Source organism: Vespa mandarinia, chromosome 20, assembly GCF_050613455.1.
Source record: "Vespa mandarinia isolate Hongniang chromosome 20, ASM5061345v1, whole genome shotgun sequence".
Taxonomy (NCBI): Eukaryota; Metazoa; Arthropoda; class Insecta; order Hymenoptera; family Vespidae; genus Vespa; species Vespa mandarinia.
This window is the reverse complement of record NC_140829.1, coordinates 2,140,001-2,167,500: the sequence shown is the minus strand read 5'-3', so window position 1 is coordinate 2,167,500 and position 27,500 is coordinate 2,140,001. Positions and strand designations below refer to the sequence as shown.

At 25.2% G+C, this 27,500-nt stretch overlaps 2 protein-coding genes and 1 long non-coding RNA gene across 4 annotated transcripts in view; all 3 read right to left on the bottom strand.

Annotated features, from left to right (window-relative positions):
* Positions 1–17,992, bottom strand: part of rols (zinc-RING finger and ankyrin repeat domain-containing protein rolling pebbles) — a 72,161-nt gene extending 54,169 nt beyond the window's left edge. The window contains exon 1 of one of the 2 annotated variants that reach the window (XM_085662962.1): positions 17,785–17,992. The gene's annotated coding sequence lies outside the window, so the exon portion shown is untranslated. The remainder of the gene's footprint in view (positions 1–17,784) is intronic. The other variant, XM_085662964.1, reaches the window with a different exon arrangement.
* Positions 17,993–19,638: 1,646 nt separating this feature from the next.
* Positions 19,639–20,835, bottom strand: LOC118447340 (uncharacterized). Its single transcript, XR_004839857.2, has 2 exons — positions 20,573–20,835; positions 19,639–20,032 (listed from the first exon to the last, which is right to left on the bottom strand). It is a non-coding gene; the product is annotated as an uncharacterized LOC118447340 (long non-coding RNA).
* Positions 20,836–26,336: 5,501 nt separating this feature from the next.
* Ddrgk1 (DDRGK domain containing 1) overlaps positions 26,337–27,500 on the bottom strand; it is a 1,223-nt gene continuing 59 nt past the window's right edge. Inside the window, exons 1-2 of the mRNA XM_035879169.2 lie at positions 27,390–27,500; positions 26,337–27,260 (exon numbers count right to left, since the gene is read on the bottom strand). The exon at positions 27,390–27,500 is cut by the window's right edge and continues 59 nt beyond it. Coding sequence (XP_035735062.1) covers positions 26,506–27,260; positions 27,390–27,474 — 840 coding nt within the window. The 5' untranslated portion in view covers positions 27,475–27,500 and the 3' untranslated portion in view covers positions 26,337–26,505. The remainder of the gene's footprint in view (positions 27,261–27,389) is intronic.

The following is a 27,500-nucleotide window of genomic DNA, read 5'->3' as shown; positions in this document are numbered from 1 at the left end:
ATTTTCTTTTGTTACGTTAATTAAATATTTCTTCATTAATATATATTTATTCAACATCTGTAATTTTCATTCGAATTTAATATTATTAATATAAATAAATAATATTAATAAAATTGAATAACTTAAGTGGTAATAAATGAATATCTATATCTCCTTTTTTTTCTTTTTATTAGATTTATTGGTCACAATTTTTCTTTACTAATCTATAAAAAAATGTCCACTTTTTTGTTCGTACGTATAGAAAATAATTTCGACGAAAATCAGATATATTAATAATCATGATTAAAATGGAGTTGAAAAAAAATGATTTGAATTCTTGGCTTTGTGAAGACAACACTTGAGAAACGAAAACGTACAGATTCAAAAAAAGGAAAATTCAAAGTTCCCGCGCGATGTCTGCGCACCGTTCAAATGAATCAGCACGCCAAACATAGCACTCTCGGTGTCAATTTTCTTATATTTTCTTAAGAATTGTAATTGAAAAATTTTTTTTCTTCTTGTATTATTATAATTTAACGATAACATCGAAGAGAAAAATAAATCAAAGTGGAAAGAGCTTCTATTTTTTTTCTTTTTTTCTTTTTTGCGAGTTTCATCTATTAAATTAATTCCAAGGTTCGTCGCAAGAGTGCTCTGTCGTGAAAGAAATTCTAATCGGCCATTTTTGCCAGAGCGAAAATTCAAAACTGTAAAGATAAAATTATGCGATAGAATTTCAAATTATAAAATGATCAACACGAACAATTATATTTCCACGATACGATCGAATTTCATATAAATAAAAAGCTTTTTCGAAAAAATTGAACGCGATTCATGTTCGTTGTAAAGTTTTATCGATTCGTTGGATTATATTCTTTTTTTTTTTAGGGGAGGAGGATCGTGTCAATGTTCAAATTTCAAGTCAATGATTTGCAAATAAATTTAAAGAATTGTAGACTTGTACAAATAAATAAATCTTATTGATGAAATTAAATCGTAATTGTATGAAAATAAATTGTCGCGATAAGAAATATTTGAAAGAGAGAGAGAGAGATTATAATATCGCGCAAAAAAAAAAAAGAAAAAAAAGGAATAAGTTAAAAAATAAAAAAATAGTTATGAATATAAATAAAAATTAATAAATAAATAATTGCTGTTCATTGACATATTTACATTGACACTGTACATTGGATCCTTATTAAATCGAGCTCGTATTAAAAAACATTTTTTTAATTCGAATGCTTCGTTTAAAGAAAAAAAAAAAAAGGAAAAACAGACTCTTATAAGTCCTGTCGAAAATAATTTTGTACGATGAAGAATGTTCTCATAATTACAAAAAAAAAAAAGATTTATTATTTATATAATTTATGATAAATTACGAACGATCGGGAAAATATTTAAGATCGTAAAATATTTTCGATTCGAAGAGTTTTTTCGAATGAACGAATTTTTTTTTAATCTTTCTTTTAATTTCTTTCTTCTCTTTCCTTTCTTTTCTTTTGTTCTCTCATCCCTCAGCTTCTCAAAGAACACCATATCGTCTAGGATATCGTCATCGTTTGTTTATCCATCAGTCCTATCTCTTTTAATACAATCAAACGTATCTTAGTGTTTAGCTTTAGATTATTTCGATCGTATCTTTGTCGTGTCGTAAGACACGTGTGTTCAATTCAGATTCCCTTCTAAATGATTATTTATTTAATCCGAATTATTTCGATCGAAATCATTTCGCTTTTGTGTCTTCTTTTTTTTCTTTCTTTTTTTTTTTGCAAAACAAATAAATTCATTCATTCATTAATAAAATACTGTCAATACAAATGACAAAACATATATTTGTGAATAAATATTATTTGTCAATGCAAAATCATAAAGTATAAAATTATAACAATATAAATAAATATTGTTAATTAAATATTTATTAATAATATAATAAATAATGTGATATATCGTTATTAACACATCGTTGATCGATATATAATATAACTGATATTGCTATTATTGAGGTTTTATCCCAATTATGTTCACGATTTGAATTAAAATTTTTATTATATTTTTGTAATCATTTAATTATTAAATATGAATATATGAGCCGTTTATTTTGAAAGTGGCCTAACTCCATTTATCTTCAAATCGAGATTTAAGGGTTTGCGTTTCAATGAATTTAAAAATGTACGTATAGGATACTAATGAATTATACTACTATCTAAGGGTATCTAAGGGTGTTAAATTTATAGTTCCTATTAAAATAGTGACAATTATAAAGTGAATAATATGCGTTTTCTTATCAAGAATGGAGTTAGGTCACTTTCAAAATTAACAATCAGATTCACTATAAAATTTGAAGGTGCCCAAGTCCATTCAACATAATTTAAGATGCTTCAAATTGAAAAAAACAATACTCAATTTATTTTACATATCTTTAAAACACTTCGAAAACATAATTTGTGCGATTCAAAACATTTTTTAACTACATAACGTACAAAATTACGAACATAAATTTATTACAAAACAATTTTCTACTCATCTAGATTTTGTGTGTGAAAAGGATTTGAAGAAATCATGTGGTAAATATCGTAATAGGTCAATTATGTCCTTGATTTTGCTGTTGTAATTTGTCTGATATTTTTATACAGTGGTGTCAATACAAATTTTTCGAACTTCCTTGGTCTACCCCGACGTGGTAATAAATTCAGGACTTTTAAATTTTCATTTCCATTCATTGATGTCTTATAGAAAATTTTATATTATAAAAAAATATTTTTTATTTCTTTTCAATTCAAGGATTTTCATTTATTTGTATAATAATTTTTACAATGATTCATGTTCAAGTGTTTCATCGAAAATAATTTCTTTTTTTGTTTTTATAAATTGAAATTATATACAAATGGAAAACGACGTTTAAATAATAAAGTCTTATTTGTACGAATAACTTTATGGAAATTAAAAAGAAAAAAAAATAAATAAAAAAGAAAACAAAAAAAAGAGGAAAGCTTCTATTTCAATAATTACTCTTAAACGAATAATAAATATTTCATCGAAATATCGTTGCTCAAATGAAGCCACAAATTTTTCGGATAAACCTTCTAATACGATACGTAAAGCTTTCCAATGAAATATTTATTCGATTTCAAATCAAACAAATATTTTCTTTTCTTTCTTTTTTTACACTTGTCGGTAAACAAAAAGAAATTAATAAATTATTTAAAAAATAATATTATTTATAATAAAATCATTCTTATCAATTCAATCGTTATGATATGATTGTTTTATATATCTCTTTGCGCAAGTGCGTATTGGAACATCTGTTCATAAAGAATTCCTTAAGATGAGACGAACGACGATTTAAATTTTTATAAAGCTATTTAAAGTCTTTCTACCTGAAATTTAGAAGACCTTATTTTGTACTACAAGAGACTGAGAAGGAGAGAGAAACAATGAATAAATACACGGGAGGCGAGGCTAACCTGGCAAGGGGCGGGGCTAAGTATCCCAGGGACGGGGGCTATCCTGGTAGGGAGCGCGCATTTACTATGTATCTGTGTCTGTATGTCTGCTTAGTCGAGAGTGGAGAACATGTTTTCGTGGAAGAAATTTCTTGGAATTTTTATCCGAAGTCCCAAAAGACCTGTTTCTCTCTCTCTCCTCGATTTGCTAAGATAGTCATATAGTCAATAATCATTTATAGTCATTAGTATATAGTAGTCTTTATAGTCAGTATAATCATTTATAGTCATTTATAGTCTTTATAGTCGTTTGTAGTCAGTATAGTAATTTATAGTCTGTAGTCATATACTCAATAGACACATAGTCACTAGTCAACCACTTTTACTATATGTACAATTTACTACTATCGTGGGAATCACCGCGATTAGATAAACCGTGTAGTGATGATATCATTAACTCTTTAAATACTATGGACGCACATACGCGTCCAGCGAAAGCTATCGATATATACTATGGAAGCAAATACGTGCCTGGCATAAATGTGCCCATAATTATGAAATTGGTCTAAGTCAATATTTCAAAAAAATGAGTTTATCACTTATTTCACATTCACATTATCTTAAACTATATGTATTTAATTTAATTTTTACGATATCGTCAGAAACAAATCTTTTGATAATGGATGTAATTTCAACGTTATACGGAATTCATTTAGTGTTAATTATGAAAGTGGTCTAAGTCAAAAATTTGAAGAAATTACATATGATTATAACTTGAAAATGGCGCGTGGCCCTCTTTGACGTGTTTCTGAACCACATAGTAAGCTGGTAAAATAAATGATAACAAAAACGCCAATTCATTCCGGTTTAAGATGCCTGGAATTTCATGAAACACAGATGAAATTAAGATAAAAGCTGTACGAGAACATATTTTAAGTTTCCCAGCATATGAGAGCCACTACACCAGAGCTCGTCACACTCCTGGTCGAAAATATTTGAGTCCTGACCTAGATATTCGTAAAATTTATAGTCTATATGTAGAGAAATGTGAGGAAAATAACCAATCCTTTGTTAAAGAATGGATCTACAGGAAAATATTTAATACTGAATTTAACTTAAATTTCCATACTTCTCGAAAAGACACATGCCAAAAATGTGATTTATTGAATGAAAAATCGAAGCATGCAATAATGAGGAAGAGAAATTACATCTTAGAGAAAGTCATGATGTTCATTTACAAAATGCCGAACGAGCTAGGAACTGTCTTGCAGAGGACCAAAAAAAAGCAAAAGAAAATTCCAGCGAATACTATGGAAAATTCAATGGATGAGATTTTTGAAAAATGAACCTTACAAATTGTTCTATAAAACTTCTTTAGATGATTCTAAATTCCACGTTTTGGATCTCTCACCTAAAAGAGGAAGACCAAAAATATACGAAAATATTAAATTACTTCCATTATACACCACCCCTAGACCAGTAACGGAAGAAAAACATAAAGATATCATGTGTTTACTACCATACATCCCTCTAGTTTATCAGGAACATTTTAAGAATCATAAAAACTAGAAAAAATGATAAAAATGGATTACTTTTTAAAAATAATTAATAAAAAATGTTCATGAATTATTTCATTAAAGTTATTGTTTCAAATAAAACTCATAGTTCTTTATTGCTTTAACTCATTTATAGAACATTCAATTAATTTTGAAAATGGTCTAAGTCAATTAGAGCTTTAAAAACAACATTTTCGTATGAAATTTCATACAAAATTTCATATTCATAATAAATTTCCATTAATCAAGACTAAGAAAATTATAAATTAAAATGTCGCATAATATAAAAATATTTTTTAATTCGTTCAAACGCAATTCATTAAATATCTCGAAACAAGAAATATATGACTTAGACCACTTTCATAATTATGGGCACATATGTTTCTGTGTAATCATTAAGTGCAAATTGCGATAATGATGTTTTCAATAAGAATTCATTGTTAACGATAATGGCAATTCGTTTTCGTCGACGTTATTGTTATTATAAAAAAAAAAAAAAAAAAATAAGAAAAAAAAGGGAAAATGAAGAATAATTCTTTGTAATAATTTTGCTGTTGTAATTTAATATTTTTATACAGTGGTGTCAATACAATATTTTCGAACTTTCATGATCTACCCCGACGTGGTAATAAATTCAGGACTTAAAAATTTTCATTTTCATTCATTGATTTAAGTATAAATGGAGTTAGGCCACTTTCGAAATAAACGGTTAAATTATTGAACTAACACTGAAAACTTATGTGTCAAGAATTATCGTATTTACTCGGAATATGAGCAACCTGAAATGCTTTACTGATAAATAAGATAAAGTTGTACATGTAATTATAGCAACCGGAAAAAATTGACAAATGGAGTTAGGCCACTTTCAAAATAAACGGCTCATATATATATATATATATATATATATATATATATATATATATATAATTATTGTAAATTATAGTAATAATTGATTATAAATTATAATAATAATTTATAAAATATCTAAATATTGAATATGAATTTAAAATAAATATTACAAATTTAGGAAAATTGAATATATTAGAATTATTATTCTAATATTAGTATAAACATTAGTATAATAGAAATGTTAAATTTAATAAATTAAATTTGATTAATATCAAATACAAACAATATAATATTTTATATTGTTTTATATAATATTTTATATAATATTTTAATAATTATATAAGATATATGTATTTGCAAAAATGAGTATATTTGTGAATCGGCCAACAATGTTTTAATAAAAGAGATAAATTAACAAATTCAATCATCGATCCAATTTCGATAATCCTCTCTAATTTCTAATCTGATCTAATCTAATCTGATCTGAATCATTTGTAATTTTTTTCTCCATTTCTTTTTCTTTTTCCTTTTTTCCTTTTTTTTTTTTGTTTTCTTTCTCCTTTCCGTTTTCCTCCGTGCGTATCGACAAAATCGATTTATTTTCGCGGGTAAAGTTTCAAGACAGCGCCGCCGGTTTTCTTCGCGAGTTTACGTTTACGGATTTCCTTCAGCCTTCGGGATACCAAATCTATTTTGGTGTAACGGCAACAGACCAAACGGTTGCCGACGCCGTCATGGACATACGGATAGATAGATGTCGTCGTTCGTCGAAGATTTGCTCAAATAAATTGAAAGAATAAAAGAAGAAGATGATAAAGAAGAAGAAGAAGAAGAAAAAAAAAATAAAGAAAAAAGAAAAGGAAAGTCACCGATGAATGATCGATTTTCAATAGATCGATCTATTTGTACATCCATTTGATCATAGATTTATCATAAATGACATTAAAAAATTTATAATACATTTTGTTATATTTTATCGATGATTTTAATGCGAAGAATTTTTTTGTTGGTTTAATTAATTCTTCAATTTCTTTCTCTTTCTTTCTTTCTTTCTTCCTTCGTAAAGTAAATTTTTGAAATTTTTCTTTTTGTTTCCAATATTTCTCTTTCGTCGATTAACAAATTAATCATTGAATTTAGACTTCATTTATATTATATTATAGCATATTATATGATATTATAAAATTTATATTACGTTTTATAATATTTTATCGATGATATCGATGAGAAAGAATTTTTTTTTGTTTTTCTTATTTGTTTCTCTCTCTCTCTCTCTCTCTCTCTCTCTCTCTTTCTTTTTTTTTCTTCTTCTTCCTCTGGGAATGAATTTTTGTAATTTTTATTTTCCCTTTTTATATACTTTCCATTCGTCTATTAATAAATTAATCATTTAATTTATATTATATCATATTATAATATTAATATATAATATGATAAATGAATATATTTAATTTAAATCATGTTATATGATATTACAAAAATTTATAATACGTTTTATAATATTTCATCGATGAAATTCGAACGAAGAATTTTCTTTTTTCTTTGTTTCCTTTTTTTTTTTTTGATTTTTCTTTCAGAATAAATCTTAGAAAATTTCTTTGGGTTTTTAATATTTGCATTTCGTCGATTAATAAATTGATCATTGGATTTAGATTTAATTTATATCATGTCATTTTATAATATTAACGAATAAATTTAATTTAAATCATTTTACATTATAATAGACGAAATTATATTGCAATATATTATAATCAGATTATAATCGTTTATGGACGATATCCATGTGTAATTCATGTCGAATTTAAAATACGATTTAAAAATTTGCTCTATTAAAGAAAAAAAAAAAAGAAAAAAAAAACATATGCAAATATTTAACATCGTTTTTTGTTAATTATAATTGATCTGTAAAAAAAAAGAAGAAAAAAAAGTGTAAAAGATAGAAACAAAAGGAATGTAAATAAAATTTTAGTTGGTAACTGGGGTCCATTAGAATTTAGGGATCGTCTGGCTATAATTAGATAAAATCGGGCAGCAGATACACGTGCTAGCCGGAAAGCTGTTTGGTTCGCAGGGGGTCTGCTCTCGACTTTATACTTGGAACGCAAAAAGAGAGGAAAAGAAAAAAAAAAGAAAACGAATAAAGAAAGAAAAAAAGAAAGAAAGGAAAGGGGTTGTACTTTCTTTGTCCTATTTTTCTTTTTCAAGATTTTCAAAACCTCGTATTATATTTTTAAACTCTTTGACTTTCAACCGTCTAAATCCTGAAATCCAAATGCCGTAGAATTTCAGAAAGAAAAGGGGGAAAGGAACTTTCTTTCGATTGTAATTCCTTCAAAGGTTTTACTTCGATCGTAACCTTTCTATCATACAATATTTTTTGTTTGGTCTTTTTTTCTTTATTCTTAAATTGATATTAAAATTAAAATATTTTTAAGTGAACGTATTTGAAATTAAATTTTATTTCGATTGTAATGATTTACAAAAAAAAAAATAAAAAAAAAAAAATAAAAAAAAAAATTATTGAAACTTATATATCTCAATTAACAGGGATAAATAATAATTAATAATTGATTCATGTTAAATGGATAATTATTTTTTTTTCTTTTTCTTTTTTTTTTTTTTTTTTTTGTTCAAATTAATCTTAAATTAAAATACTTTCAAGTGAACGTATCCGAAATAGAATTTTATTTTGATTCTAATAATTAATTAAAATTTGCACGAACGTGAAATATCATCGTTTTAATTATTAATTTAAACGAATGTATCGTAAAATAGAATATTTTGAATATCCAAAATAAATGTGAATTTCATTTCAATTGTGATACTTTAAAAAAGAGATTATTATATTTCGATAGTCATGAATAAATAATTAAATAATAAAAATTAATAATTAACAATTGATTCATTGTTAATGAATAATTTCTTCTTTTCAAATTACTTTTAAATTAAAATACCTTTAAATGAACGTATCTAAAATTAAATTTTATTTCGATCGTAATACTTAAAAAAAAAAAAAAAAAAAAGAATATTAAAATCGAATATCTCGATAATCACGAATGAACAATTAAATAATAAAAATTAATAATTAATAATTGATTCGTATTGATGAATTATTTTTTATTTTTGTTTTTAAAATTATTATCAAACGAAATTTGAACGTGAAATATCATCGTTTTATTATTTTTATATATTTTTTTTTTATTTCTTTTCTTTTCGAATTACTTTTAAAATGAATTTATACGAACGACAGAACAACGTAAATATATTTATTAACTTAATCGTACGTTCAAGTATTAACTTGACGAACAAAAATAAAAAAAAAAAAAACAAAAAAGAAAACAGAAAAAAGAAAAAGAAAAAAGCAAAAGCAAAATCAAAAGACAGAGGCACAGTAACTCGTCGAATCTCTTTAAATTGCTTTCAACGTAAGAACAGAAAGGAAAAAGGAATTTTCCTATTCTTAGATCCACGCATCCGTCTCTCGAATCCGATCTCCTTACTTTCTTTCTCTTTTTCACAGTAGAAACGAAAGACTTCGAATTTTTTCTCCTTCGTTTTCTTTTCCTGTTTTTTCTTTTCTTCTTTTTTCTTACTTTCTTTCCTTCTTTCTTCATTTTTTTTCTCTCTTTTTTTATCGTCGACAATCAAATCTCTACATTTTGTTTACGGCCAAATAAATATTAAGAAATTTCCAATAAGTTTATAATAAATAAAAATAAATTCATCTATATGTTTATCTATATTATAAAAATAAGTTTATCCCATTTGATAATCAACGTCGAAATATTATTGATAAATATGACAGACGAACGTTAACGTCGCTTGTAACAAAAATGGCGATTCACTGACACGTGAATTTTTTTTTTTCAAAAGGTTCGATTAAAGTTTTATTTTTATATATTATTTGAAAATAACAAAAAAAAAAAAAAAAAAAAGAACAGATAAATAAAAATACGTCGAGCTTACAAATCTTCAAAGCGAAACACAAAGGAAGAAAATTCTTTTTAAATATCTACAATATTATTAAAACATTGTTATATATATTATATTTCAATTTTTTTTATAAAATCTCAAAATTTTATCCATTTACGTTAAACGAAATTGATTAAAAAGATAGAAACAAAAAAAAGAAAGGAAGGAAAAAGAAAAGAAATGAAGAAACAATATTAACTTCAAAACAATAATAAATTACTAATTTGAACGATAATAAATATAAAATTTAAATAAAATTAACATTATTTCATTTCAATTGTGTGTTTGTATTTGTGTGTGTGTGTGTATATCTATGGATATATATTTTTTTGCTTACTATATCGTAGATTGATTACAAAATTGAATATAAAAAATTAGTATCATTTTCTCTTTCTTTTCTTTTCTTTTAAATTATGCACATGAAATATTTTATTCGTGGCTGATGAATAATTTTTCTTTTTCTTTTTCTTTTTTTTTTTTTTTTTTAATGTAAACTCAATGTATTTTATAACGGGTATGTCAATGTATTTACGCAAAAATATTTTTAAGTTTATGTAATATAATGATTAAGTTAATGTAACATATATATATATATATATATATATATATATATATATATATATATATATGTAATATGTAAATATATTTTTATATAACTATATAAATATATATATGTAACAAAGATATATGTATATATTAATTTAATGTATATTATAATTAATATATATTTATAATAGATATATACATCTACATATATATATATGCGTTTCTTTTTATGGGAAAGAAAATGAAACGATTAAACGTAAAAGCTTCGCACGATCGTTCAGGACCGTAGAATGTTGAAAAGTAACGTGGGACAGGAACAGACAAAATATGTTTGTACATCCGTTTCATTCTCTTGATCTTGTCAATGAATTCTCACGTATCATTTATATCAACGAGCTGCGTTATAAACGTAGTCAACAACTCGTCTATATGTATGTATAAGTACATAAAAGTATGTATAGATACATTATATATATATGCATATATATATATACAGGATGTCCAACAAACATAGGATCAAACTTATACTATTGCGATCAAATGGATGGAAAAAGTTCATATAAACTTATGTTTGCTTTTAAAGATATTTATGATTTATTTCTATTCATCGAATTAGCAATTGCCAAACTCTTTCTTTCGTTTTTGTTTTTTTTTTTTTTTTTTTTTTCTTCTTCTCTTGACTTCTATTCATGTACTTACACAAATCGAATTGGTTTTATATAAGTATTTATATAAAAATAGAAAATGAACTTAGGGTATCCATTTACTATTTACTATTATTTTCAATGCAATTGATATATTAGAAAAAGTTTGAAAAATCATTAATTCGACGCATGGAAGTTTGCATTTTTACGAAGGGAGAAATTTTTGTAACATTTCGTATAATTGTCAGAATAAATCATAAATATATTTTTTCGATAAAGCATTTTTCGAAAATATATTTATATGAACTTTTTCCATCCATTTGATTTCATTAATACGTAATATAAGTTTGGTCTCCTATGCTTTTTGTACACCCTATATATATATATATATATATATATATATATATATACCTAGGCATACTTTTATGTACATATACATATAAACGAGTTGTTAATTAATAAATAAATCCTTGAATTTAAATTTAATTTATATTATATCATATTATAATATTAATATAATATAATAAACGAATATATTTAATTTCAATCATATTATATGATATTACAAAATTTATAATAAGTTTTATAATGTTTCGTCGTTAATGAAATTAATGCCGAGAATTTTTTTGGTTTTCTTTCATTTTTTTTCTCTTTTTTTTTCTCTTTTTTTTTTTGAAGAAAAGGAGTGAAAAATTTGGAAATTTTTATTTTTTTTATTTCTTCATCCATTCGATCTCTTTATTTCTTAAAAACTTAATAGTTTTTCTTTGAAAAGTTTTTTCATAAAGTCAATAGGATCGAAGATATTTGACGAAATCCTTTTTACAAAGGCGACACCCTGTATATACGACGTTTAGAATCACTCGAGCTTATACATCTATTTATAAAATTATAACAACTGTATACAGCTGATCGTCAGACGATCAGCTGTTCGAGGTATTACGCTCGAAAATTAAAATAATACAATTTTATCAACTATACGTTTTTGTCAAAATTATAATGATCTAATATTTCGTATGATCGCAGAAATTAATTATCGACATGTATATATGTACGTAAAATGAGTATTTACAATAGATTTATCGATATATAAACAAGGATTATAATTGTCAAAAACAATAAAGTAAAAAAAAGAAAAAGAATTGTAAATAAAAATAATTTTTATTATTTTATATTTTTTTTTTTTTTTTTTTTTTTATTTTTTCTTTTACATTTTTTTTTTAACTTTAATTCGTAACTCCCAGTGTACTCAATAATCAAATTACGCCGGAAGTTCAACATTTTTTTATTATTATTACAAATGTGAAATAATTTTTGAAAGAATATTAATGAATAAATAAAAAACAATGATAATAATAATAAATAAATATATGAAATAAAGAATTCGATCATTAATTTCTCGTGTGATTTTTCGATATTAATTTATATAATAAAATAAGAATAAAAAATAAAAGAAAAAAAGAAAAATATATATATATATATATATATAAGTATAGATATATCTGTACATATACAAGTGCGCTCATTAAAGCTTGACGAATTATTCCAAAAAAAAAAAAAATTCTTATGAAAATTTCGATCAACTTTATTTTACATCGTATCAGTTAAAATTCGAAATGAATATAAAATTCGAGGAAAAAATTTTTCTCTCATTTATAGTACAGTATATATGCATGTATGTATGCATGCAGATATGTATATATGTATGTATGTATGTATGTATGTATGTATGTATGTATGTATGTATGTATGTATGTATGTATGTATGTATGTATGTATGTATGTATGTATGTATGTATGTATATGTGTATGTCCTACGTCTTGCTTTTCTCTCTCGTGATTCTAAGTTGAACGAACTTGGCTTCCATCGACTAAAGCAGACGCCCTCGACGCATCTTTCTTGCTATCTCTTTCTCTCTCTCTCTTTCTCTCACACTCACTCTCTCTCTCTCTCTATCTATCTACCTATCTCTCTCACTCATTTTCTCTCTCTTTCTTTCTTTGGCGATCTTCCCCTCGTGTTACTAATTCTCTGCCCTTCTAACTCGCACACGCGTGCTCAAGGAAAGTTCTGCATATTTAAGCTCTGTTTAACGAATGGTGGTTTATTCTCACCGTGATTTGAATAAGTAACGAGGACGAATCCAAATCATCGATATTATATTATTACTACTACTATTACTGCTACTACTATTACTACTACTATTACTGCTACTACTATTACTACTACTATTACTACTACTACTATTACTGCTACTACTATTACTACTACTATTACTACTACTGCTATTACTACTATTATTACTACTACTACTATTACTACTACTATTACTACTACTATTACTACTACTACTACTACTACTCTATTACTATTACTATTACTATTACTACTACTATTACTACTACTACTACTACTACTACTCTATTACTATTACTATTACTATTACTACTACTACTACTACTACTACTACTACTACTATTACTATTACCACTACTATTACTACTATTGCTATTACTACTAATACTACTATTACTACTACTACTATTACTATTACTACTACTACTACTACTATTACTACTACCACTATTGCTTCTACTATTACTGCTACTAGCTCTTTTTTTTTTTATATATATATATATATATTATATCCTTTATAAATATATTATTTTATGTATATAAGGATATAATATATATATATATATATATATATATATATATATATATATATATAATAGTAAATTCTAAAGACGAGGATTAAGAAAATTTTGATAAAAATTTCGTATTATCGAACAGTTTTCATTCTTTAAAATATTTTATCTTCTTTGTTCATTTTCTTTTTCTTACAGTTCTCTTTCTTTTTCTCTCTCTCTCTCTCTCTCTCCCTCTCTCTGTCTCTCTTATTTAGTATCTCTATTTCTTATTAACGAATATAATTTATGATCTTTCTCTTTCTCAAGTAGGAAGATTTTTATGGATATTTTTCTTTCTTTTTTTTTTTTTTTTATTCGGACTTTCCTCTACTCGCGAGTAAATTCAATCCTACTTGTCTCCCTCTCCACACCCCTTCTTTAAGAGCATCCCTAGGGATAAGGTACTAATGGAAGGAATGGGTATATAGCTCGTACGCGTGTTCCCCCAAAAAAGGGGATGAGCACGTGCGGCACGTAGCGAGAGAGAGAGAGAAAGAGAGAGAGAGATCACCAAGGTAAATGACATTTCTATGGGGGGGATTTCTCGTAGAAATTAAACGTAGAAGAAAAATTATTCGTCAACTTCCGTTCATATCGTTTAGTCGAAAAAAGAGGACAGTCTCGAAGGGAAAATGTAGGATTAAATATAATAATAAATATATAATAATAAATATATAATAATAAATATAATAAATATATATATAAAGGAATAAATAATAGGAAAAATAAATAATAACGTCGAGTAAGAAAAATCGAAGAGAAAAATTCGAACGATTGATAAAAGAGACTAAGAGAAAAAAGAGAGAAAGAGAGAGAGAGAGGGCAAACAATATTAGCAAGGATCGATCATTTTCTTTTTTGAAATCTCGCAAATTTATTTCTTAGATTCTTTTCTTTTCTTTAACTGTTGTACGTTTTTATTTTTCTTTCTTTTTTATTTTTTTTCCTTTTCGTTCATTATTTATTTATTTATTTATTTATTTATTTATTTATTTATTTATTTATTTATTTATTTATTTATTTATTTATTTATTTATTTTCTTTCTTTTTTCATTATTTCCATGAAAATAATTTTGTAATTAATACGAGCGATAAGAAAAGTTTGGGACGATTTGATGATAATGTTAATTTTATTATTTTTCAAACGTCTTATTTATATGATAAAAGAGAAAAAATAATTTTTGACACATAATAAATTCGAAATGATCAATGTCTTTTTGTTTGAACATCTTGTAAATTTATTTTGGCTCCTATGTATATATACATACGGTATTTTAATGTATATATATATATATATACGGTATATTATGTATATATATATATATTTTATCTTCTATATACGGTATTTCAAAATTTTTTTTCGTCAGCATTTTAAATAAATGCGATGAATATTTTAATAATATATTTTCACTTTTCCGATTCTTTCCTTTTATTCTTCTTTCATTCTATCTTCCTTTCCTATTTTTCTTTTATAATTTATATATATATATATATATATATATATATATATATATATTCTTTTATTTCTGACAAATAAATCGTTCATTCGAAAGATAACGAAATGAAAATAAAATAACGAATGTAATTTCAAGGACAATCATAACATCATCATCCTATTAACATTTTTTTGTTTATATAGGTGTATACCGTACGTTCCTTTAAAAAAGAATTTACTTTTGAAATAGCACGTGGGTCTATATCCCCCAAATGGTTATAACCCTCGTAAATTCGTCCTCGTGTTAATCAGGGGTGTGGAGGCGGAAGGGGAAAGAGGGTGGGCACGTGTGGGAGGAGACGATAGAAAGAGAGACAGAGACAGAGAGAAAGAGAGAAAGAGAGAGAGAGAGAGAGAGAGAGAGAGAGAGAGAGAGAGAGAGTAAGAAAGACGAAAAAAGAGAGTGAGAGAGATAGAGGATGAAGGTGGGTGGAGTGGAATGGGGTGTGATGGGGTGGGATATTATGGGGTGTTATGGGATGAGGTGGGTTGGGAAAAGGGAGATTCGTCTTCCTGATTGAAGAAGAAGTATATTCCTTGGGTTTTTCACGATAGGATATAGAATAGGATACACGTTTAAACGACGTAGGGGACTTTGGTTAGTACACCTCCGGCTGTTCGCGAGGGGTTGCGTGTTCTCTTATACGGAGACTTGACGAGTGACTATTGGGTGCCGATAAAAATAGCACCCTAGAAAAGAAGAAGAAGAAGAAGAAGAAGAAGAAAAGGAAAAAGAAAAAGAAGAAGAAGAAGAAGAAGAAGAAGAAGAAGGCGTTGGTACCTAGACGGATATGCAACAAGCATTAACATGAGTTTGAGAGGAGAGAGAGAGATAAAAAGAGAAAGAGAGAGAGAGAGAGAGAGAGAGAGAGAGAGAGAGAGAGACATTGAAATTTAGGTGTAACGTCCCATCCCAAAGAAAGAAAGAAAAAGAGAGAGAGAGAGAGAGAGAGAGAGAGAGAGAGAGAGAGAGAGGAGTCAGCGTCTTGGTACGCGAAGGAGGAAGTTCTATTTCCGCTCAGAATTGTTTCTACGTCTTTCTTTTTTCTTCCTCGTCATAGTCGAGAAGACCGATATTCATCGTCGGGGAACAATTTTAAAAATGGAATCATTTTTTCTTTTTTTTTTTTTTTTTTAATCTTTTATTAATCTTTTCCTTTTTCTTTTAATGTTACTATCTAATATAATAATATAAGAATATAAGAATGAAAAATGAGAGAGATAGAGAGAGAGAGAGAGAGAGAGAGAGAGAGAGTATAATAGTGACTTCCTTGAAGTATCCCTCGTTGTGTATTAATATTATTATTACTATTGTAATTTTAAATTACTTTTTTGATTTTTCATGATAATTTTTCTATGATCACTTAGATTTTAAGATTATTGATCTAAAAATCTTATTTAATAATCTTATTATTTCTATTGTAATTGTATATTACTTTATTTTTCTTATATATATATATATTTATATAATATATTTTATATGTACTATATATAATATATTTACATATGTATTATATATAATATATATATATATATTTAAATATTTTTAATTATATTTTTATATAATTATATTTTTAATTTTATATTTTTTTAATATTTTTAATTATATTTAATTATATTTAATTATATTTATATATATATATTTTATATATATAATATATATATATATATATATATATATAAATACAGACACACACATATATATCAGTAGATAATGCAAATTTGTATCGTCATTTATATTAAGAATCTTAATCTGAACATTTTATTACAAAATCTTTGTAATAGTGTATTTGTAAATTTGTAATTTGTTTATAATTTTATATATTATTTTATATATGTATAAATATATATAATGAATGTTATTAATAGATAATTAATCAATAGATAATAGAAAATCTTTGTACTTTCATTTTCACAATATCAAGAATCTTAACCAGATGAATTAATCATTGATAAATAATAAATAATAATAATAATACTAATAATAATAATAATAATAATAATAATAATAAATAAGAAGATGAAGAAGAAGAAGAAAAAGAAGAAGAAGAAGAGGAAGAAGAAAAAGAAAAAGAGAAAGGAAAAAAAAAAATTTATTGTCGTCGACTTATTCTAATTTACTACGGCCTTTCTAAGAATTCGGAAGATCAAACTTAAAGAATAAAATTAGGTTTTTTCCCTTTCGAATTTAGAATTAGTCGTCCTTCGGTGTTCATGGCACTTAAAGAATGTGATCAATTTAACGTTCCGATTTAAGACTACCACCCTCCCTCGACCCATCCAATCATCCCCTTACCTATCTCTCTCTCTTTCTCTCTCTTTTCTTTCTTTTTTTTTTTTTTCTATTCGAAGTCTTTTCAAACGAATCTCAATCGTGCCTTTTAAACGGGCTCGACACGCCAAACTCGTCGAGTATGGAACGCAAAGTATTTATTTCTAAAAAGAAGAAGTAGAAGTAGAAGAAGTAGAAGTAGAAGAAGAAGTAGAAGAAGAAGAGGAAGAAGTAGAAGAAGAAGAAGAAGAAGAAGGGATTGAGATAAGAACTACGTGCGGAAAGACGAAAGGAGAAATCTAGCATGCGAAGGAATAATCGTACAAAAGCTTCTCACCGGTATGTTTGTCGGGCCCCCAAAAATAGAGCGTCGTCTCGTCTCGTCTCGTCTCTCGACTCTCGTTTCGTCTCTCTTCTATCTTCTCTCGTCTCGTCGTATTTCGTCTCCGGTGTCTTTCGTATCTTTTATCTTTTCGTCTTTTTCTCGTTGATGTACTACAGTTAAATCTATCTCTCGAACACTGTGTCCGTCGTATTCGTTAGTACACCAAAAAAGGAACACTTATCTTTTTTCTCTATTTATCTATCTAATTATCAATCTATCTATCTTTTTTCTTTATTCGATATTTATCCTTTTCTTCTTTCTTCGAAAGAAAGGATCCTACTATCTTTTCGAAGGTCTTTCGAAAAAAACTATCAACGGTATATCTTACTCGAATAATTTTCCTTTTTTCTTGTTTCTTTTTTCTGTTTTTATTTATCTTTCGTCATACGATGAAAAGGAAGATAGAAAGAAAGAAATGTAAAAAAAAGAAAATAACGAGAGAAAAAAAAACCGATTGGCTTCGAAAAAAAAAAAAAGAACAATCGATCGATCGGAATGAATATATCGATGAACTAACGAACGAATTTATGGAATAAATATTAATAATTAATTAATCGATTAATTGTATTGATTGATTGTTTGATTGATTGATTCATTGACTGATAATAATAATAATAAATAAATAAATAAATAAATACAGGCTTAGGCGTTTGCGAATACTGAATGATAATTAGGATTTGAACTACTTCTTAGCACAAAACTTTTTCGAACTTTGTTGTACCGCACAATTTTAGAAACGAACGTTTTAACGTTCTGGAACCGACTGCAACAACGGATCCAAGGTTCACTCTTCTCACCAGGGCCGTCACCAAAACGTTGCTTTTTCCTCTTCCACGAGCTTTTTACCCCTCCGTAAAGCTTACCCGCTTATACATCCCTTCTCCATACTACTTCCCCTACTACTTACTCACTCACTCACTCACTCTTTCACTTACTCACTCACTCATTCGCTCACTCATTTACTCACTCACTCACTTAACTTACTTACTTACTTCCCGTCGAACTATTCGGGATTTTCTCGTCTCAAAGCCGGATGTGCCGTCACTATCTATACCGATCCTCGTATTCTTCTTCCTCAGCTCATCTTCATTCTCTTAATACCGTTAGAATTTATATTTGGATTTTTCTTGTACTTCTTTCTTCTATTTTTTTTTTTTTTTTATTTTTATTTATTCATTTATTTATCTTCCTCCTTGTTTCCTCCTATTCCTTTCTTCTTTTTTTTTTTTTTATTTCCTTCTTACACATTCGATCGATATTATCGCGATAATTATTCTTACGTATGTGAAACAATTAAATGAATAAGAATTTAATATGTTATTTTTACGAATGTAAAGTAACAATTAATTAAGTAAGAATTTAATTAAGTAATTCTTACGAATGTAAGATGATTAATTAAATGTCTAACAATTTAATATGTAATTCTTACAAATGCTGAACAATTAAATTTAATTTGAAAAAAGAACATACAAAAATTATATCATTACGATACATATCATCGTAATATTTGCGATATCCTATCGGTAAAATTAATTTTTTTAATAATAATTTTTTTATTTTCATAGGAAAAAGATTTAGTATTAGTTGAATCTATTTTCTTAAAGAACGTTAATAAATTTTAATTATATTTTTTGTTTTGTTTTGTTAAATGATATCATCTTATTCGATGCGAAATCTTGCAAAGTATAATTTAAAAAATTGTACATACGCAATATTGAACAAATATATTTTAATATATATTTATGTCATTAAAAGATTAAAGAAATTTTTCTAAACTGGTACTATAATAATTGTATCATAAATCAATTTAATTTTTCGTATTTATTAAAAGACTTTATGTAATGTAAATATTATCATGTTATTTATCCCAATACAATCATATTATACTAACAATAAGTATAATTTATAAGTATATTTAAGGAATGTAGAAAAGCTTTGAATTTTAAGTAATTTTGTTACAATAAGATGAATTAAAATCAAATACATATTTATATGTATACATATTATGTATATGTATATATATATATATATATATATATAGATTATAAAGGATTAACAAATATGCATGTTGACGAAATTTTCCTTGTTTTTGTAAACTGGTCCCCAAGCACCGTACTTTTTATCATTTTTCGTATATATATCTTGCTGATTTTGAGTTTGTTTATTGGATCCATTCATTGTACGCTTATCGTTATCCTTCCTAAGTAACAAAGCAAAAAATATTTGATAAAAGAAATATTCTTTTTTTGACATTTAAAAAAATTTTAAATTAATATAAATTACCATTAAATATTAGTATGAAATATTATTATTGTATAACATTTTTTACAAATATATAATGTTTTATATTACAATAATGTTTTTTATCTAGTTAACTTATTATTAAAAATTATTATAAATATAATACATCAATTTGATAAAATATATATATATATATATTATTATTATTAAATTAAATTATACGTATATATGTATATATACATATAATATGTTAATTTTTAATTATGTTCTCTCAATAATCTAATAATTAATCTATTATTGAGAATTAGTATAAAAATAAAATATTAATCTATTACATGTATATATATGTATATATATTAATATAATATTAATATAATATAAATATAAATATTAATATAAATGTATTATATATATATATATATAATACATATTATTAAAATAGATGATATATATATATCTTATATATTTTATTATACTGATATAATCTTGTTATACTGACTTGATTTCGTGATAAGGGCCCATGATTTTTGACCCGTCGATATTAGTGTACACCATAATTGTACCGTTTAATATTCTCCTCTCACGAACAACTAATTAGAAATTTGAAATATGGGCGCTTTTGAATTAGTAATTTAGTTTATCAATTTGAAATTGCTAGACTACACTGATAAGTAATGATTCGATAACAGCTTCCTGATTTATGACTGGATTAGTTGCTTAACGTTGCGATAATAGTCAATCCTTTGTCTTTGTAATAGATAACTAAAACACATTGGAAAATATTTCAGAATAAATTTATTTGAAAATAATTAATGTTTGATTATTTTTTTTTTGTTTTTTATTACTTACTCTACGGCACGTGATGTAAATGGACGAGAACTAATAACTCCAATCGGTTGCCAGTATTACCACAACGACTTCCTTTGCGAGTCCGAAGATTTTTTGCCAATCTTTTTGTGGGAGAAAAAATAAAATAAAAAGAGAGAGAAAAGATATATTAGTAATAGGATTATTCCTTTTTATTTATTCGATTCAATCGGTTTAAAACATTTTTAAATTGTTATTTTAAATAAAAAAAAAAAAAAAAAACTTATCAATACTTACATAACGAAATATCAATAAATAATATATAAGCTTGCAATTATATTAAAAACTTTTTTGCGCAATTGTGAATATATGAATAAATAATATAATAATTTATAATATAATCAAATACAAAATGTAGACGTTTAATTATTTATATTGATCAATTATATTACGTTATTGATATTTTATCATGAATATTGAAAAAAATATTTTATATATATATTTATTTTATAAGAAGAAATGGTAGGAAGAAAAAAAAACTTATCAATAATTAATAAAAATTAATTAAGAAAATGAGAAAAATACATTGATCGTTTCAAATTCAATATATATATATATATATATATATATATATATATATATATATATATATATATATATGTATATATAATAGCATATATTACTTTGATTAATTATATATATATATATTTTTTTTTCTTTACATTGAAACAGATTTACTTATTCTTTTTTTAAATTTTTTTCAATATGTAATAACATAAAGGACGAATAATTTTTATCTGATAAAATATTAAAAATTTTCTTCCATTTTTTTTCTTCCTTTTTTTTTTTTTTTTGTCGTACGTTCACGCCTTTCGCATTAATCCATGACAAAACAAAATGATCCACGTAATCTAGAAATTGATAGATCAAGTGGAAATGACGAATGATAATGTATTTTCTTCTTTTTCTTTCCTTTTAATTTGTTTGTTTGTCTGTTTGTCTGTTCCTTTTTTTTTTTTTCTTTCTTTTTTGTTCTTCTATATTTACCTGACACTTGGTAAAAACGTCGGAGAGTTTCCTTGACAATCTAGAACCTTGCACCTCATCGACACATAGATCTTTATGATCTTAGTGAAATGAAACAAATCAATGATCACTTATAATCGTTATGAATCGTTTGATATTATACAATTAGTAAAATCGTTTTTCTATTTTCAAGAATTTATCTTAAAATGGGAATGTTCGCGAAGTACGGTCCGATGAAATTACGCGTTATTCGTTAATCTTTAATTATAATCTATGAAAAGAAACGAGAAAAAACAAAATCAAATATTGAAATTTTTTTATATTATTAAACGAATGCTTCGATTAAACTCTTCGAAGTGGACTGCCAATCTGTCGCTTCTTTCTACCTGCCTTATACATTATCACCGACCGACCACTCCTTTCTACAACTGGCTGATCAACTAAAGGATTTTAAATATGGTGGAAGATAGGGGCGTAGCAAGAACGGGTGATCAAGGTAGTTAATAACAGGAGTGATTTTTGAATTATCTTTTATAACTGTCTTGGTTGCTCCTTAAAAAAAAAAAAAAAAAGAAAATCTTTAGTAAATTTATAAACCATTTATTATTATTATTATTATTATCATTATTTTTTTTTTTTTTTTTTTGTAAATATTTGCTCAGAAATTATTTATACGTAATTATATCGTATCATTGAAAAATCTCTGACGATTTATGAATTATTTCTTACTTTCTTTCTTTCTTTTTTATTATTAAAATCTTTAGTCACAAATTATTTGTAATATCGTATTATTAAGAAAAAAAAAAATATCTATATATATACACGTATTTGTTATGTTTAACATTTTATAAGGATGAGTCCATCGTTGGCCGCCATTATGATTCCGTCGATGACGATTTCATTTATTCAAACTTTGTTTTCACGATATTTACCTGATTATTACATATATATATATGTGTGTGTGTGTGTGTGTGTGTGTGTGTATATGTGGTTTGTGTGTATATGTGGTTTGTGTGTATATGTGGTTTGTGTGTATATATGTATGTATGCATATATGTATGTATGTATGTATGTATATGTATGCATAAATTTAACATGGATACTGAAATAAAATGTTAAATATCGATGAAATATTCTCGATTAGTCTCGAACGATCTACTGGAAAATTTTTTTTGCTAATTGTATAGTTCGACGAACAGGGCCGTATTAATTATAAGGCAAATTACGAGCAATATGATTGTGGGGGGGGGGAAAGACAATACTTCTTTATTCGCCGACAGTTGTACCAATTTATTTATTTATCTTTTTTTTTTTTTTTCTTTTTCCCTTTAAATGTAAATATATGCATATCGCCACACGTAAACACAGAAACACAGAAACACACATACGATGTTGTGTTATTTTTGTCTTATTGAAATGTATTATTACGGAAATATTTTGATTATCATGGTCGGCATTTGTTATGATTTGCAAAAATTAAATGACGACAATCAGGAAGTTTTATTTCATTATGCGAATCGAATTATAACATGAACTTTTTTTTCTTCTTTTTATTGAACGATCCAAGATAATTTCGTTTCATTAGAATCGATTAGAATCGTCGTTGATACATATAAAGGATTTCTATTTTATCTTAATAAACGATATTTTATTTCGAATTATATTTGTCTTTTAATTATATAAAAAAAATTAATTAAATCGATTAATTAATGTTAATATCTATAGATGCAATTTAATATCTGTATTTTGAATTACATTACAGAAGAGAGTGAGAGAGTGAGAGAGAGAGAGAGAGAGAGAGAGAGTGAGAGAGAGAGAAAAGAAAAAAAGAAAAATAAATTTTTCTATTCTAATTGAATGAATGAAATATAATTTTGTTTACAACAACCATACGTTTAATCGATCTATTAATAATGTATATATAAGCTAGAATATATTCCTGTGACTAATGTCGCCGTATCCGATGTTTATCAAATTGTTGATGAAATAAATTGCATCATGATCCATGATTATTAATACAGTATATAAGGTGGGAACGATAATCATTTAAAATGATTAATTATAGTTAATATTAATAGTTAATTTCTCTGAAATATCTTAATTATTGAATGATCTTATTGGAAAAAATTATTAGGCGATACAAAAAGTTACAATGTTTAAAACGATAATTTTTTTCTTTTTTTTTTTTTTTTTTTTTTGTTCTACCCTTTTAAACGAGAATATATTTTTTATTACAGCAATTAGATACGGCACATTTTGTATAAAAAAAAAAAAAAATAAAAAATAAGTGTTGAACTATTTATTACACGTAAAAAGAGAAAAAAATAGAAAGAAAAAAAAAAATTAATAATAATTTATATTAGGAAATAATTAGATTAAAATAATTCTTGAATTAATGAATTAATTAATTTTTTTGAAATATATGGGTTAACACCTTTTTTTTTTATTTTTTTAATTTTTTTATATAGAGAATTACAAATCGTATCGATTAATACATTTAAAAAACGTATGATTCCCATTAAAGAAACAAAAAAAAAAAGAAAAAAAAATAGCGTTTACATCGAAATCTGTAAATTAATTACATCGAATAACATCTCAATATTTTTTTGGCTTTTTTTTTTTTTTTTCAACTACATCAACAAATTTCTAAGTACAAATATGCGTATGCTAATATTTAAAAATATCTTTCGAACGTATATGGATCAATAACGATAATCGAAAATTATATTAGCAAAGATAGATCAGATCGTGGATGATCCTTTCTAACTGCTGAGCTAATTTTAGGGTGAAAAATGTGACATATAATGGTACTAAAGGGCTACCGTACTGTCATTAAATGAATCATCAGCACATGACGTTCGTATATTTCAATGAAATATAATCGTTCGATTTTACGAAGTAGACCCTAGAGAATATTATTATTATTATTATTATTATTATTATTATTATTATTATTATTTCTTTTTGTTTTCCTCATTCGTTTATAAATTTATTTTAATAATCGTAACAGATAACTATACAGTGGCTTGATTGGTATTCGTTGAAAATTTGAAAGATTACTTCAAGGAAAGGAAAAAAAAAAATATATATATATATATATATATATATATATATATATATATATATATATATATATATATATATAAGAAAAAGGGGTTGTCTTTTTTTTTTCATTGTAATAGTATATATTAAATGATTGTTTTTTTTTTTTGCTTTTTTCTTCTAATATTACAAATTAAATGAATTTAATTCTTTTTTTTGTTGTTTTTCTTTTTTTTTTTTTTTGACAATACAGATTAAATGATTTTTTCTTTTTTATTTATTTATTATATATATATATATTTTTGTTTTTCTTAAAATTCATTTGCAAATTCATTGTAAAGTCAATTTAGCCGTGCCCAACTATATAAATTATACATTCAAGAGAAGAAACTAGAATCTGATGCAATGTCTATTCAAAATGTTGTCATGTCGGCGGAATTCTTTTTTCTTTCCGTGTAACAATCTGTACGTCAATGTAAATGGGAAAATTTTATTTAAAAAAAAAAAAAAAAAAAAAAAGAATGTCGAACGACGAGATAAGGAATTACTTATAATCTTGCCTTTTAAATAATTTCCAACAATACGATAAATAAAGATTGACATAATACCATGTAAATTTGAAAATTCGCAAATCCCAATTTTATGATTCCGATTCTATCATTTTGAAACATCTTACTATATTATTTTGTTTTTCTTACAAAATTTGAATCTTTTCAAAAGTTTGGACAATTCTCCGTTTTTCTTTTTGCTTTTCTTTCTTTTTTTTTTTAAATAAATATGCCGTTAGATTATACGTTGCGTTTAATTAAAAGGTCATCTCCATCTCAACGTTTACCATTTATTAATAGAATAGATTTATGAAATTTGTTTTTTTTTTTTTTTTTTTTTTTTTTTTTTTTTTTTTTTTTTTTTTTATTATAAATTGTAAAAGTTTAATTACAACGGATAATGATAAATTTTTATCTGAAGTGACGAAAGTACGAAAATTTTGTTTGATTTTTTTTCTGTTTTGTTTTCTTTTTGAGATTATTTATTATATAATATCTCGAGTGCACGATTTATATTAGTCTTTATCGAAATAAATTAAGAAAAAAAAAAAAAAAAAAAAAAAAAAAGAAAGAAAGATAAAAATAAATACAAACAAAACATTTATCTTTTTCTTATTTGTATATATATATATATATATATATATATATATATGTAGTATTTGTATACGCATAAACTAATTTATACATTAAAAAAAAAAAAAAAACAAATAAATATTGCTATTCATAAATTTATGAAAAATCTATCTACATTTATAAATATATGCGCGTATGCAATAGTGTGTTATCAATAATGAAAATAATTATAATTTTCTTTTTTTTTCTTTTTTTTTTTGCATAACATTCCTCCATATCGATTTCGTTTTTTCGACTTTTATTGATCATTCCATTAAATTGCAATAATCTTTTCTTTCCTTTTCTTTTTTTTTTTTTTTCAATCATCTAATCATTAAATTTCTAAAAGATTAATATATTTCGTTTTAATTTGTAGATATGCCATTATCGATATACTTTAGTTTGAACCTATATTTATTAATGTACTTGAATGTTCAGAAAGTTCTGTGATACTAACTCTACCACGTCGCTTAATAAATTTTACAACTGCATCGAGTTCACTTTCTGTAATATAAATGAATTTTCCTTGATCGTCTATTACTCCGGTTAAATCGCCTGTTTTTTGCCACTCCAAAATCTTATCGACGACGAATGTCGTCTTTTGTGAAAAATGTGCAGCCACATCGTCTAAATATATTACTTTCTTTAATTTTATATATTCCATAATGTCGTCCAATAAAACATTTTGATCCTCTTGAAAACCTTCCTCATCTACGCTAAACATCTCTTTCATTTTTAAATATTCCTCGTGTTCCTGTTTTTCCTTTAATTCTCTAAGTTTTCTAGCTTCCTCCTCTTGACGCATTTCTTCATCATGTTCCTCTTCACGTTGTTTATCCCTCTCTTTTTGTCGCTTTTCTTCTTCCTTTTTACGTTTATCCTGTTCAACTTTATCCATTTCCCTTTGCACTTTCTTTTCAGCTTTAGCTGCTAATTTTGCACGTTTCTTAGCACCAATTTTACCATCAGATACCTCAATAGGTGTATCTATTTCAACTTCGTTATTCTCTAATTGTCCATTATCATTTGCATTTATATGATCATTTGTTCCGGCATGTAAACGATGACGAACATTTCTATTACCGACTATTCGTCTAACTTGTCTACGTTCAACAGCATGATCCTGAACATTAGCTCTTTCTTTGTCTATAGCTATATAACAAGGATTTATTTAATAACGTTATTTGACGTACATATATGTTAAAACATTGATATTATAAAATTACCATAAGTTGTGAATAATGAAAAATTAATAAAAAAAATAATGAAATAAAATCTTACCTCTATTTCGACTAAGATATATTGTTAATGCGGTTATTAAAAGTGTAATAACTATTACACAAAGTATTAATAATAATATATCCATTGTTTCAAATAATATTACAATATTTT